The 14478-nt window shown below is 49.3% G+C and overlaps 2 protein-coding genes across 5 annotated transcripts in view; one reads left to right on the top strand and one right to left on the bottom strand.

Annotated features, from left to right (window-relative positions):
* Positions 1-14478, top strand: part of WSCD2 (WSC domain containing 2) — a 117369-nt gene that overhangs the window by 91145 nt on the left and 11746 nt on the right. For 3 of the 4 annotated variants that reach the window (XM_060400817.1, XM_060400816.1, XM_060400818.1), the window contains 3 exons: positions 4558-4679; positions 8046-8220; positions 8782-10533. In XM_060400817.1, coding sequence (XP_060256800.1) covers positions 4558-4679; positions 8046-8220; positions 8782-10439 — 1955 coding nt within the window. In that variant the 3' untranslated portion in view covers positions 10440-10533. Of the gene's footprint in view, positions 1-4557; positions 4680-8045; positions 8221-8781; positions 10534-14478 lie in introns of those variants that run through there. The other variant, XM_004017447.5, reaches the window with a different exon arrangement.
* CMKLR1 (chemerin chemokine-like receptor 1) overlaps positions 12903-14478 on the bottom strand; it is a 78465-nt gene continuing 76889 nt past the window's right edge. Inside the window, exon 3 of the transcript XR_006056719.2 lies at positions 12903-13978. The gene's annotated coding sequence lies outside the window, so the exon portion shown is untranslated. The remainder of the gene's footprint in view (positions 13979-14478) is intronic.

The raw sequence follows: 14478 nt of genomic DNA, 5'->3' as shown, positions 1-14478 counted from the left end.
CTGAATGCAGAGTTCCAAAGAATAGCAAGAAGAGATAAGAAAGCCTTCTTCAGCGATCAATGCAAAGAAATAGAGGAAAACAACAGAATGGGAAAGACTAGAGATCTCTTCAAGAAAATTAGAGATACCAAGAGAACATTTCATGCAAAGATGGGCTCGATAAAGGACAGAAATGGTATGGACCTAACAGAAGCAGAAGTATTAAGAAGAGGTGGCAAGAATACACAGAAGAATCAAACAAAAAAGATCTTCATGACCCAGATAATCATGATGATGTGATCATTCACCTAGAGGCAGACATCCTGGAAAGTGAAGTCAAATGGGCCTTAGAAAGCATCACTACGAACAAAGCTAGTGGAGGTGATGGAATTCCAGTTGAGCTATTTCAAATCCTGGAAGATGATGCCGTGAAAGTGCTGCACTCAATATGCCAGCAAATTTGGAAAACTCAGCAGGGGCCACAGGACTGGAAAAGGTCCATTTTCATTCCAATTCCAAAGAAAGGCAATGCCAAAGAATGCTCAAACTACCACACAATTGCACTCATCTCACATGCTAGTAAAGTAATGCTCAAAATTCTCCAAGCCAGGCTTCAGCAATACATGAACCGTGAACTCCCTGACATTCAAGCTGGTTTTAGAAAAGGCAGAGGAGCCAGAGATCAAATTGCCAACATCCGTTGGATCATTGAAAAAGCAAGAGACTTCCAGAAAAACATTTATTTCTGCTTGATTGACTATGCCAAAGCCTTTGACTGTGTGGATCACAAGAAACTGTGGAAAATTCTGAAAGAGATGAGATTACCAGACCACCTGACCTGCCTCTTGAGAAATCTGTATGCAGGTCAGGAAGCAACAGTTAGACCTGGACATGGAACAACAGACTGGTTCCAAATAGGAAAAGGAGTACGTCAAGGCTGTATATTGTCACCCTGCTTATTTAACTTATATGCAGAGTACATCATGAGAAACGCTGGACTGGAAGAAACACAAGCTGGAATCAAGATTGCCAGGAGAAATATGAATAACCTCAGATATGCAGATGACACCACTCTTAAGGCAGAAAGTGAAGAGGAGCTAAAGAGCCTCTTGATGAAAGTGAAAGAGGAGAGCGAAAAAGTTGGCTTGAAACTCAACATTCAGAAAACGAAGATCATGGCATCCGGTCCCATTGCTTCATGGGAAATAGATGGGGAAACAGTGGAAACAGTGTCAGACTTTATTTTGGGGGGCTCCAGAATCACTGCAGATGGTGATTGCAGCCATGAAATTAAAAGACGCTTCTCCTTGGAAGAAAAGTTATGACCAACCTAGACAGTATATTCAAAAACAGAGATATTACTTTGCCAACAAAGGTCCGTCTAGTCAAGGCTATGGTTTTTCCTGTGGTCATGTATGGATGTGAGAGTTGGACTATGAAGAAGGCTGAGCGCTGAAGAATTGATGCTTTTGAACTGTGGTGTTGGAGAAGACTCTTGAGGGTCCCTTGGACTGCAAGGATATCCAACCAGTCCATTCTGAAGGAGATCGACCCTGGGATTTCTTTGGAAGGAATGATGCTAAAGCTGAAACTCCAGTACTTTGGCCACCTCATGCGAAGAGTTGACTCATTGGAAAAGACTCTGATGCTGGGAGGGATTGGGGGCAGGAGGAGAAGGGGACGACCGAGGATGAGATGGCTGGATGGCATCATGGACTCGATGGACATGAGTCTGAGTGAACTCCAGGAGATGGTGATGGACAGGGAGGCCTGGCGTGCTGTGATTCATGGGGTCGCAAAGAGTCGGACACAACTGAGCGACTGAACTGAACTGAACTGAACTGAACTGGGGTGACCGATGAAATGGGGCTTCACCTCTGTGCACCCTGGGCCATGGGATGGGAGACCACGGGACCCCAGTGGCATTTGGGGGTGTGGCGATTCTTCATTTGGAAGGCGGAAGGCCGTCCTGTACAGAAGAGAATCTGCATAGTCTAACCTCCTCCTTATCATTTACACGTGGGGAAACTGAGGCCAGGACCACAGCACCCACCACCTTCGCTTCTCCCCAGCCCGGAGTGAGAGGTGGGGAAGTGGAGGAGACGGCGCTGGATAGCAGGAGTCTGCAGCATGCTCCAGAGAGTAGTCATTTAACCCAATTCCAGATGTCCTCTCAGCTTGCTAGATTTCCCTCCACCACGAACAACTTCAGGCTCCAGGGTGCCAGGTGGTAGGGATAATCACTGGGGTGCCTTTGACAGCTGAGATTTAAAATTTTCATTCCTAGACTCCCTCCCCCTCCTCCACCATCCTTCTGCCTGAGGAGTAATTTCATATCTTTTTCTCTGCACTTAAATATAGGTATGCTAAAAAAAAAAAAAAAAAAACGGCGGGGGTTGGTGGCGGTGGGCTGCGTACCAGTACATAGACCCAGATACATACATGGATGGAGAGATACAATTTTTGCAGCTTGCTTCACTTGCCCCAAGGGTAGCATCATGTTTCTGAGTTAATCCTCAGCACGATTTTGCTGACAGTGGGTCTTCAGTATTGCCATACAACCTCCCTTTCTAAGCCCTGTCTCTCTCATTTGTCACATGAGAGTTTGCTATGGACCCTGCAGAGTTCTCAAGAAGGTAAAATGAGATGGCATTTGCAAAGGTCTCGGAAGGGTGGATAACACACGGTAGTCGCCGACACGTAGTAGACACTCACTAAACGGCTCCTACCTGTGTGCTCCTGGCTCGGATTCGCTCGTCAACAGCCTTTGTTTTCTGTGAAAGCTGTGCTTCTAGAAAAACATGTTCAGCTCAAATTTGAGAACCATGGAACCCAATTTAAAATGGGCATCAATAAGCCTTTAGATAAATTTGACAGGGGCCACTTTTAATTGTTAAAATTTGTCTTTATTAAAAAATAAATGTGCACTGTCAAAAAGGTTGGGAAAGAGGTTTACAGAAAAAGATAGAAATAAAAATTGTCTATAATCCTATCCAGTCAGTCAGAGTTCTCCAGAGAAACAGAACCAGCAGGCTGTGTGGAAATGTATAAATTAAGAGATTGGCTTAAGGAAGTGGCTCATGAAATTGTGGAGGTTGGCAGGCCTGACATCCAGAAGCTGAATTCCTTCTTCCCTGGAAAACCTCTTTTATTTTCCTCTCTCATTCTTTCAACTGACTGGAGGCAGCTCACCCACATTTCAGAGGGAAAGTGTCCTTAAAGTCAGCTAACTATAGATGTTAATCCATCTACAAAAACCGCTCTCAACAACACCTAGAACAGTGTCTGACCAAACAGCTGGGCCTCATAGCCTCACAAGTGGACACAAAACGTAACCATCACACCTACTATTCAGAGATAACCCTCTAGAGATTTATATTGAGAGATCATTTGTGTACACAACTGACATTTTATAATAGGTGGAGTGTCATCTTTTCAGTTTTTATTTGGCATCCTATCTTGAATACATCTTTGGAGAGACAAAGCTCTCTCTAAAGTAGCCTTTAGCCTCCTTATTCTTATGGGGCATGAATCCCAGTGTGTCATCATCCCACACAGTATTTGTCCACACTTCATTGTTGGACAATGAGGTTGTTTTCAGTCTTTCCTGTGTTAATTTAAATCATTTCTGCAATGAGCATTCTTACTGATAAATCTTTACGTGTATCTGTAGTGAATGCAAAAGGTATCCACCCAAATCCTCTTTACCACCAGTGGCTCACATCTGCCCCCTTGCCTGAAAAATGATCCTTGACCCAACAGCTTCCCAGATGACAGACACTGAGGAGGGGTGGGCAGACAAGGCCAAGGTCAGACCCTTTTCCTTAAAGTGGAACCAACCTTGTGATGTCACTTACCCTCCAGGCTGAAGATGGTACCCAGCTAAGGTCACATGCTTACTTAGCTCCTCTCCTCCTCTGCCCGCTTCCCTCTCACCATTCTCCTGAGAGCACGCCCTCAATAAAACACTGTCTCAGGGTGTGCTTCAGGTAAACTCAGCTGAAGACAACAGCTGAGTATAGTTTTGAGGATAAATTTTATTAAAGAGGTAGCAATGGCCTCCAAATTTTCTACTATGTAGCTTGAATGCTTCCGCACTAGGGAATTAAAGGGAATCTCTCCAGTAAATCAGCCTCTTGTAGCACTGCATGGGGCAGACACTCTTGAGGTACTGAGTGTCTCCCCTAAAGCCCAGGATGAGGGGGCAGAGCACCCCAGTGCTGGAAGAAGGAGCGGGAGGACCCTGGACCCCTTGTCTTCCCTCCATCTCAAATGCCCAACCCTCTCCTGAGATCACGAAAATCCTCCATAGCATCTAAGTTTCCACCACCAAGGATGCGAAAGTGAGAAGTAGGAATGGTGGCAAAGAAAAGGGGATTGTATGGCCCAGCAAGAACATCTCAGCAACCCGGGTTGTGGACAGAGATGCTAGGGTTGAGGACATTCTTGGAATTTTCTAGCTCATGAATCTCCACCATGTGTCCTTGCCTCTGCTGGGCGTCAGTGCATCAGTGCCTCCTTCAGAAGGTGGTTCTCCCAGCCTGCATCTGACTGTTCCTTTTCCCCTTGGCCCTCCAGATGGAAGTGCAGTCTTCCGAGGCTGCTTCCGCAGGCCCGACAACCTCTCCCTGGCCTTGCCCGTGACGGCCGCCATGCCCAACATGTCCGTGGACAAGTGTGTGGACTTCTGCACAGAGAAGGTGAGCCTGCTTTCACACACGGAATTCCAGGGAGGGCAGTGTGGGGCAGCTGGAGAAGCGAGATGCTTGGCTGGGGGAGCAGCCACCTGGCTGCTCTGAGGAAGGTTTTGACTGCGACGTGTGACGCAGGAGGCGAACTTGGATCCAAAGGCTGGGAGTTGTGCAGGGTCTGTTTCTTTCCCTCCGAGGAAGTGTGTTTGTTCTAATAGTGAGGACCGCTCAGGACTGAGGGTGACATGTGAACTGGGCCTAGAAGCAGGCATCAAGGATTGCCAGGTAAAGCCCAGGACAATCCCACTTTGGACAAGAGTGAGTTCCCCATCGCTGGAGGCATGCAAGCAGAGGCAGGGCAGGTGTGGCATCAAGAACTTCGGGTGCTGGATAGCAGCTGGACTGGGTGATCCAACTGGATGGTCCTTTCTCAGCTTGAGATCCCTGATGGATGGCTGACTGTTTATCCTTCTTCCCCAGTCAGACAGAGAACTCCACAAGAGTAGAGGCTATGCCTAAAACATTTTGTGACCACTCTTGATACCCAGCATGGAGCTAAGCTCATCACTGGCATCCAGTGATATCTGAGAAGCTCCCTCCAACATTCAAGGTGAGCTAATTATATGATGGTCCACAGGAGAACCCCCACTTCCCCACCACAAGAAAGTGGTTACCCATTTCATTCATCCTCTCAGCTACTATTTGATGAGAACCTCCCTTGTGCCAGGCCCTTGTGCTCAACGCGGGGAGTGCAACGTCAGCGAGATGTGGTCTTCATCCTCAGTGATGCTGGCATTGGCTGGGGGCCGCTTTGTGGCTCCTCCTGGGTGCTCAGCCCACACCCCAGCTCCTGAATGCTCCCACCTGTTCTGTCATCCTGCCTGGCTGTTTCTTCCATCAAGGCTCCTAATTCACGAAGCACCTTTCAGAAAGATCGAGAGGCAGCAACATCGTAGAGGCTGCCACTTACTGAGCCCCGCCATGCACCCCTCTGTCCCATGGGTCACACAGCTTACCTCTCACAACAAGGCTAGGAACTGGGAATTTTCCTCCCCATTTCACAGATGATAAAACCAAGGCTCAGACAGTCACTTCCCAAGCTCACAGCATAAGCAAGTGGCAGAATGGGTTCTGACACCAAATCTATGGTCTTCTGAGCTCCCCTGGAGACTCCATGGGCTTCCTAGGTGCGCTAGTGGTAAAGAACCCACCTGCCAATGCAGGAGGCATAAGAGATGCAGGTTCAGTCCTTGAGTTGGGAAGATCCCCTGGAGGAGGGCATGGCAACCCACTCCAGGATTCTTGCCTGGAGAATCCCATGGACAGGGGAGCCTGGCTGGCTATGGTCCATAGGGTCGCAAAGAGTCGGACACAACTGAAGCGACTTAGCATGCACGCAGTCAGAGATGCCCACAGAGAGGCTTGCAGGAACTCTTCAAGGTCCAGGAGCCGTTCAAGGGCAGCCAGGTAACTTCAGGTCACCAAGCATTTCCTGAGTGCTTGCTCTGCTCCCTGGAGGCCTCCTGGAAGGTCAGGGGTGCTGTTCATAAGATTTTTAAAAGTTTGACCATCTTTTGGTCCAGCTTTCTCTCTTGGCCCCTCCCATGGCCTCCCCTCCAGGTGGACATCCATCTGTCCTGAGGGCCCAAGGGGAAACTACAGATCAGCTAGTGGTGAGGGACAAACAGGAGATGGTGAGGTCACAGGGTAAACCAGCGTGGAAAAGTGTCCTGCTGTACACAGAACTGCAGGGAAGGGAAGGTGTGGGCAGGTTGTAGGGGCGTGTGGGGTACAGGAAGGCCCTGCTGCACACCTCCCTCTTCTGCTTTCCCCTAATCTCCTTAGAAGGGGCCACAGGGGAAAACTGGAGGGGATTAGGTAGACAGGGGTCCAAAGCTGCTTGTGCCAAGTGGTGGAGGGTCTGAGACTTAGGGGGGTCAGAGGGGGCTTCAGTATGTGTCACCGGCTAGAAAACAGCCTCCATCACAGCCCAGGCTCAGCCACCTGCCTCCCAGCAGCATCTCTCTGATCTTAGGCTAGGTGCTGTAGCTCAGATTCAGTATCTGAAAAAGAAACCAAACCTACCGTGGCCAAGCTCACCGGATCCAGCCCCAGAGGTGTGACCTTGGTTTGTTAGCAGATTATTCTTGGACCAGCTACCAGGGAGAATTCGGCTCCATGGGTCTGAGCAAATTGGACAAAGGACAGTCTGTTGCCCTCCAAATCTCAGGTCCAGCCTGCTCCCACTTAGCTCTTCCAATGAGCAATTAAAGCAATTAGGAGCCTCTCACCAAGGGTCGGACACGACTTAGCGACTGAACCACAACTCCCAGCAAAGACAGTGGTTACACATGGGTAACGACATCCTCTTTGGCTTAAACGAACAGTTTCAGACAGCTTTTCCCAAAGCATGCGCTTCATACCATGATCAGCCCCAGAAGATTGACTGGGGAGTAATTCAAGGCCATGAGAAAAATTTTCCTTTTTCGGTTTTCTTTCAGGTCCTCCAGGAGAAAGCTACTTCTCAGCGCAGCAAAGGCTTTAACACCTCTCTCCACTACACTAATCTCCCTTTTGCAGGAAAAATGGAGCTGACCCCAGGGAGTTCTTGGCAGGCAGGGTGCCTAGTTAGAATTTAATGACATGGTTTTGTTTCTATAGTATTAGGGTCTACAGTATGAAAATATATGAAAACGCTACTTCTCAATCAGTACTACTTTTGAGAGTGATAAAAAAAAAAAAAAAGAAGTTCCTTTTGAAATCTGAGTTTCAAAGCGTGACTGGAAATGTGTGTCTCAAAAGGAAACAAATGGCACAAATGCACGCTCATGCATGCGTGCTGAGTCATGTCCGACTCTTCGCGACCCTGTGGACTGTAGCCCTCCGGGCTCCTCTGTCCATGGGATTTTTTCAGGTGAGAATACTGGAGCAGGTTGCCATTTCCTCCTCTAGGGGACCTTCCCAACCCAGGCATCCACCCCAAGTCTGCTTCTCCTGCGTTGGCAGGAGGATTCTTTACCGCTAGCACCACCTGGGAAAGCAAAAAAGTAAAACTGTGTGAGGCGATGGGCATGCTAATTAGCTTCATTGTGGCGATTATTTCACAGTGTATGCATATATCAAAACATCAAGTCATACGCCTTAAATAAACGTGATTTTAATCTGTCAATTATAGCTCAAGAAAGCTGGAAAATATAAACAGTACAGGAGGTACGCAGGCAGGACAGAATCTTCCTAGTGAAGCCTGGGGACCCTCGAGGTGGGGAGGGTGATGGAGAAGGCGGCGGTTGGAACACAAATCCTGTTTGCATCCAGAGTCCAGGCTGCCGGGGGACTCAGGGACTTTCTTCCCTTCCTCTCTCGCGTCATCCGCAGGAGTACCCGCTGGCAGCCCTTGCAGGTACTGCCTGCCACTGCGGCTTCCCCACCACACGGTTCCCCCTCCACGAGAGAGAGGACGAGCAGCTCTGTGCCCAGAAGTGCAGTGCGGAGGAGTTCGAGAGCTGCGGGACCCCCAGTTACTTCATCGTGTACCAGACGCAGGTCCAAGGTAAGCCAGCCCCCACCCCACGCAGCAGGCCCCCAGACGCTCTCCCAGTGACCGCCTCCCACCCAGAGGTGCTCCAGTCAGCAAGAGAAGCGTGCAGGCTAGGGGGCAGGGGGCAGAGGCAGGGCTAGCGGGCATGACCAGGCTTAGAGATCCTGGAGGGGCAGCATAGGGAGGGCCCTCGGCAAGCGGGATGGCTCTGGAGACCTTCCTCTCCAGCCCTCACACTGAGCACCCCTTGGTGTCTCTTCCTGTAAAGGCGGCAGAGAGACTGAGCGAGAAGACATCTGAACTGGGAGTGGGAGACTTGGGTCTTCAACCAGACCTCCAGCCAGATCACTCACACGATCCTGGCCAAGTCATTTCTCCTTTCTGGGCCTCAGTTTCTCCATCTGTAAAAGGAAGCTGTAGATTGTTGGCCTTCCAGTTCTAGAATCCTGCAAATTTATAATTTCTTCGTCTCTTTCTCCATCTTACTCATCCTTTCTACTTTCATCTTTCTCCCTTTGCCGGTGGAACCCACACTTGATGTTTATCTCCTCTTCCACCTCTTGGGGGCACCAGGCAGTGATGGTGATGGTGATGATAGCGATGGTGGTGATGATGGTGCTGGTGAGGATGGTGAGGAGGATGGTGAAGATGATGATGGTGACGGTCATGATGGTGGTGACGCTGATCATGGGGGTGGTGGTGATGGTGATGATAGCGATGGTGGTGAGGATGGTGATGGTGACGGTGATGATGGTGGTGGTGGTGATAAAGGCGTTTGTGATGATGACGGTGATGGTGATGATAGTGATGGTAATGGTGGTGATAATGGTGGTGATAATGGTGGTGGTGATAGTGATGGTGATTGTGATGATGGTGATGATAGTGATGATAATGGTGGTGGTGATGGTGATGATGATGATAGTGATGGTGATAATGATGGTAATGATGGTGGTGATGGTGGTGATGATGATGGTGGTGATAATGGTGGTGGTGATGATGGTGATGGTGATGGTGATGATGGTGGTGGTGATAATGGTGGTGATGGTGGTGGTGGTGGTGATGATAGTGATGGGGATAGTGGTGATGGTGATGATAATGATGGTGATAATGATGGTGATGATAGTGATGATGATGGGGGTGATAATGGTGATGATGATGGTGGTGGTGGTGGTGATGGTGGTGGTGATGGTGTTTGTGATGATAATGGTGGTGGTGATGATAGTGATGGTGATAATGATGGTGATGATGGTGATGATGATGGTGGTGGTGATGGTGATGATGATGGTAATGATAGTGATGATGATGGTGGTGATGGTGATGGTGGTGATGGTGGTGGTGGTGGTGGTGGTGGTGATGGTGGTGATAATGGTGGTGGTGATGATGGTGGTGATAATGGTGGTGATGATGATGATGATGGTGGTGGTGATGATGGTGATGGTGATGGTGGTGATGGTGGTGGTGGTGGTGATGATGGTGGTGATAATGGTGGTGGTGATGATGGTGGTGATAATGGTGGTGATGATGATGATGATGGTGGTGGTGATGATGGTGATGGTGATGGTGGTGATGGTGGTGGTGGTGGTGATGATGGTGGTGATAATGGTGGTGGTGATGGTGATGGTGATGGTGGTGATAATGGTGGTGGTGATAGTGATGGTGATAATGATGGTGATGATAGCGATGATGGTGGTGATGGTGATGGTGATGATGGTGGTGGTGATGGTGGTGATAATGGTGGTGGTGATGATGGTGATGGTGAAGGTGGTGATGATGGTGGTGGTGGTGATGATAGTGATGGTGATAATGGTGGTGGTGATGATGGTGATGGTGGTGATGATGGTGGTGATAGTGATGATGATGGTGGTGATAATGGTGGTGGTGATGATGATGATGGTGGTGGTGATGATGGTGATGGTGATAATGATGGTGATGATAGCGATGATGGTGGTGATGGTGATGGTGATGATGGTGGTGGTGATGGTGGTGATAATGGTGGTGGTGATGATGGTGATGGTGGTGGTGGTGGTGATGATAGTGATGGTGATAATGATGGTGATGATGGTGATGGTGATAGTGGTGATGGTGGTGATGGTGATGATGATGGTGGTGATAATGGTGGTGGTGATGGTGATGGTGATGGTGGTGATGATGGTGATGATGGTGGTGGTGATAATGGTGGTGGTGATGATGGTGATGGTGATGGTGGTGGTGGTGGTGGTGGTGGCCCTTAGGGACTTTCTTTGTTCCAGACTCAGTGTTGAATCCTTCGCATGCATTTTCTCGCTGATTCCCCTCAGCTTTCCTACGAGGCAGGAAGAGTCATTATGCCTCCTTCACAGGTAGAGAAACTGAGACTCAGAACAGGACTTACCTGAGATCATGGGGTTTATAAAATTTCTAGAAGAAAATCTTTTCTCCTGCTCGAGGCATGATGAAGGCTGAGTGGCACTTGGAAAGGTAACTTGTTGGGATGCCCGACCCAAAGAAAACCTGCGAAGGCGTACTCCAGCATCTGAGAACACTCTCCACCTATGCGTGTCAGTCCTGTGCCAAGCCTCATCTCACTTAATTACAGAAAGCCCACAGTAAGCCTACGATCAGGGCAGCATCATCCCCATGTTACAGACGGGAGAACCGAGACTCAGAGGGCTTGGGAACTGGCCATAATCACACATCTGCAAGAGGGGCTTGCTTTCAGGTTTCTGACTCCACAGGCCAAGCTAGAAACCTCTGACCACAGGGCAAAGGGCACTCCGCACACCCTCTGGAGCCTGGAGAACTAACAAAACACCACTGGGCTAGACTTCCTCTTCATCTCCCAGGACCTTAGCCCATGCACGGTTGCACAGGTTGAGCACTGCGCAGGCACAGCCTGAGGGAAGAGTGATGCTTGAGAGCCAGCCCGTGCTCCGCCTGCTGTGCACTCGGGCCGACAGTGCGTCTGCTCAGGGGAAGGGGCGGGTACCTTGATCTGACTTGCACAAAGGTGCTGAAAGAGCTAGCGGCAGCCCCACCAGCAGTCTGCCCCTGTGTGGCCTGCTGTGGGGTAGTGGTGGCCAACTGCGGCTTCCTCCCTGGCAGCTGAATCCCACTAAGAGCTCAGTGAGCAGGAATGTGTTTCGCCAGGGTGGCCTCTGGCTTTATTTACACTCCAGTGAGGAAGGATGAGTGTTTGTTAGGTTCCAGGAAGAGTTGGTTAGTCTGTACAGAACTGTGTAGCTACAGGCTGGGGGGAGGGTCATACTCAGCTTAATTATCCTGTGACCAGGAGCAGCTCTGATGTGAACAGGACCCGGAGCCTATTCAGTAGCCCCTGACTGACGGGTTTGCTCACTCCCAGGCCACCACTGCTCTTCAGCTCCCACGTCATACTTGCAGGACCCCCACCCTGGGGAGGTTTGAGAGTCATGTGGTTCATGAAGCCACCAAGAGCATGGGCCAGGATGACTGCCATTTATTGAGCACCTACTGTGTGCCAGGGACTACCTGAGCTCTTTAGACTGAATTAACTCATCTAATCCTCACAACAGTCCAACGACGTAGGTACTGCGATTATCACCATTTTACAAACATGGCAACTCAGCACAGAGAGGCTAAAGAGCTCGGCCAGAGCCACACAGCTAGGACAGAGCAGAGCTGGGATTCAGACCGAGGCAATCTGGGTCCTGAGCCTGCACTCCCGATCTCAGCTTCTCAACATGCCCTGCACATACTTCCCGTGCATTGTCCATCGGATCCTGTAAGGTTTGTCAGCCCCACTTTAGAAGTGAGGAAACTGAGGCTCAGGGAGGTAGAAAGCCTTGCTCAACATTGCACAGCTAGGCCGTGATCAGCCTGGACTGAGGCCAGGCCTGTCTGATTCTAACTATGTACTACACTGCCTCCAGCATCTGTTTTGATTTGTGGAGCTTAAGAACCAAATACACTTCCTTTTTAATGCTGAAAATAAGCACCTTTACTTCGCCTCCCAGACAGTAGTTAAATGGAGAATTCTGCTTTCAGGGGAAATTGAGGGGCCCGGTTCTTTCTCTCTCCCAACATTTTATTATGAAAAAAATGTCAAAGCTCCAGAGAATAAAAAAAATGGGAAGAGTTACACAGTGAACATGCTAGACTTATCCTACAGATTTTACATTTCTCAACGTTATGGTCTGTTTACTTTCTCATGCATCTCTTCATTTCTCCATCCCTCAATTTTTCTTCCTGGATGCATTTCAAAGTAGTTGCAACATGATTACATTTCAGTCCTCATATCACTAATTGTAATTCAATATTTGCTTATGGTTTTTCAAAGTAACATTTACATGGAGCAAAATGCACAAATTTTGAGTGTACTGTTTAATGCCAACTGGGTCCTATCAAATCCACACCCCTGTCAAAATTATAAAACATAACCACGTTCCAGAAAGTTTTGTATCTAGGCTCCTTTTTTGCAGTGTGTTCCCATGAAAACTATTCCCAGACACCTGCTTGGCTTGATAAAGATGCTTTTCCGCTTGTTTGTTTTCCCAAAGTCTGCTCTCCTCTGAACAAACAGGTTAAACATGCATGGCAGGGGAAGAGAGCTGGTCTCAGGCTAGTAGCATCATTACTAAGAGCTCACAGTGTGTGAGCCCTGTGTTCACACTCAATACCCGTTCTCTCTTCTGACCTTCCTGAGAACCCCAGGATGTCACCATTATCAGCGTCCCATGTTACAGGTGAGAAAACTGAGGTTTATTCAGATCCATCATTTTTCCAAGGCTGCCTACCCAGCAAGGAGGTGGCAGAATTGGGATTTAAGTTTAGGACTTCAGACTTTCCCCTTGAAGGGCTCTTTGGAGAAAGCAGTGTGGCTTGTGATGAGACTTCGATAATGGCAGCTAATACAGAACAGGAAAGACCAGGGTACCATCTTGGAAGGATTCTAAGGGCAGGATGATGGCAGGTAGCAGATGCTGCCAAGTTAACAAAGCAAGGGAAGGCTGGATTGAATGGCGGATGGTCACTGGTGACTTTAGCAGAAGCTGATTCTGTGCAGTGAGCAGGGCGGAGCCGGGAAGAGCCCCATGAAACGGTGGAAGGAGGAACTGAGATAGGGGGGTGGACAGCTCTGCCAAAAGTGAGACTGAATCGGGTGTGGAGTGAAAGTGGAAAGTGAAAGTGTTAGCTGCTCAGTCGTGTCCAACTCTTTGAGACCCCATGGTCTGTAGCCCACCAGGCTCCTCTGTCCATGGGATTCTCCAGGCAAGAATACTAGAGTGGGTTGCCATGCCCTTCTCCAGGGCATCTTCCTGACCCAGGGATCGAACCCAGGTCTCCCGCATTGCAGGCAGATTCTTTACTGTTTGAGTCACCCAGGAAGCCACAGGCGTGCAGAGAAAGTGTGCTTACTGGAGGGGGACTTTTATTTTTAACGATGGAGTTATTTGTTCATGTTTGAATGCTAATAATCAAGTCAGCTGAGAGAGAGAGAAGACATAGGGAAAATAGATGGAGTTATGAGCTGGGGGAGGAGAAAGGAGATGGAATAGACGCTAGAGCAGGGGTCACTCCCTTCTCCCCAGAAAGTGGGGGCATAGGGGAGGAGAGAGGCTGAGAGAGCAAGCTTGGGGCTCAAGGGGCAGGAGAGCCAGGGCAGAGGAGGGAGGGGGCTTGCCTGCCGTGACTTTATGGTAAGGATTGAGGTCATCGGTCCAGACTGAAGAAGCAGTGGTAGGACCAAAAATCCAGGATTCTTTCCTCTTCCTTTTCTACTGCCGAATCTCCTTTGCTGGGCCATCACCTATGTCTGTAGAGAGAAAAAAAAAAATCAGCACTGTGACCTCTTAGCTGCAGGAGTGGTTGCAGTGGGGGATGCTGAGACATGACATTTTGCATCAGCTCTGATGGTTGTGGCTGAGGGACCAGGGCACTTGACCCTGCCCAGTCAGGCAGGAGCAGAGCACGGATGGACCCGGCGCTGGCAGGTGCAGAGGCGGGAAGGGAGAGTGGGTGGGTGGCGTGAGCCTAGGAGGAGGCAAGGGCCAGGCCGCACAGAGCTTGGAGGTCCAGATGGAAACCTCGGCCTGGGCCCCATGCAGGTGGCTGCCATGTGTGGGTTTTAACCTGGAGGAAAGTATGGGGATAAGACAGACCCTCACTGTTCAGGTGATAAACTGAGGTTGGAGAGGAGGCTCATCCTCCTGGCTGGCTTTTATTGAATCCCTACCGTGTGTGCATCCTCCTTTCATATATTATCTCATAACCCTGTTCCCATTTCCAGATAAGGAGATGACAGGCTCGGAAAGC

The sequence above is a fragment of the Ovis aries genome, chromosome 17 (genome assembly GCF_016772045.2).
Source record: "Ovis aries strain OAR_USU_Benz2616 breed Rambouillet chromosome 17, ARS-UI_Ramb_v3.0, whole genome shotgun sequence".
Classification (NCBI taxonomy): domain Eukaryota; kingdom Metazoa; phylum Chordata; class Mammalia; order Artiodactyla; family Bovidae; genus Ovis; species Ovis aries.
This window is presented reverse-complemented; position numbering and strand designations above follow the sequence as displayed.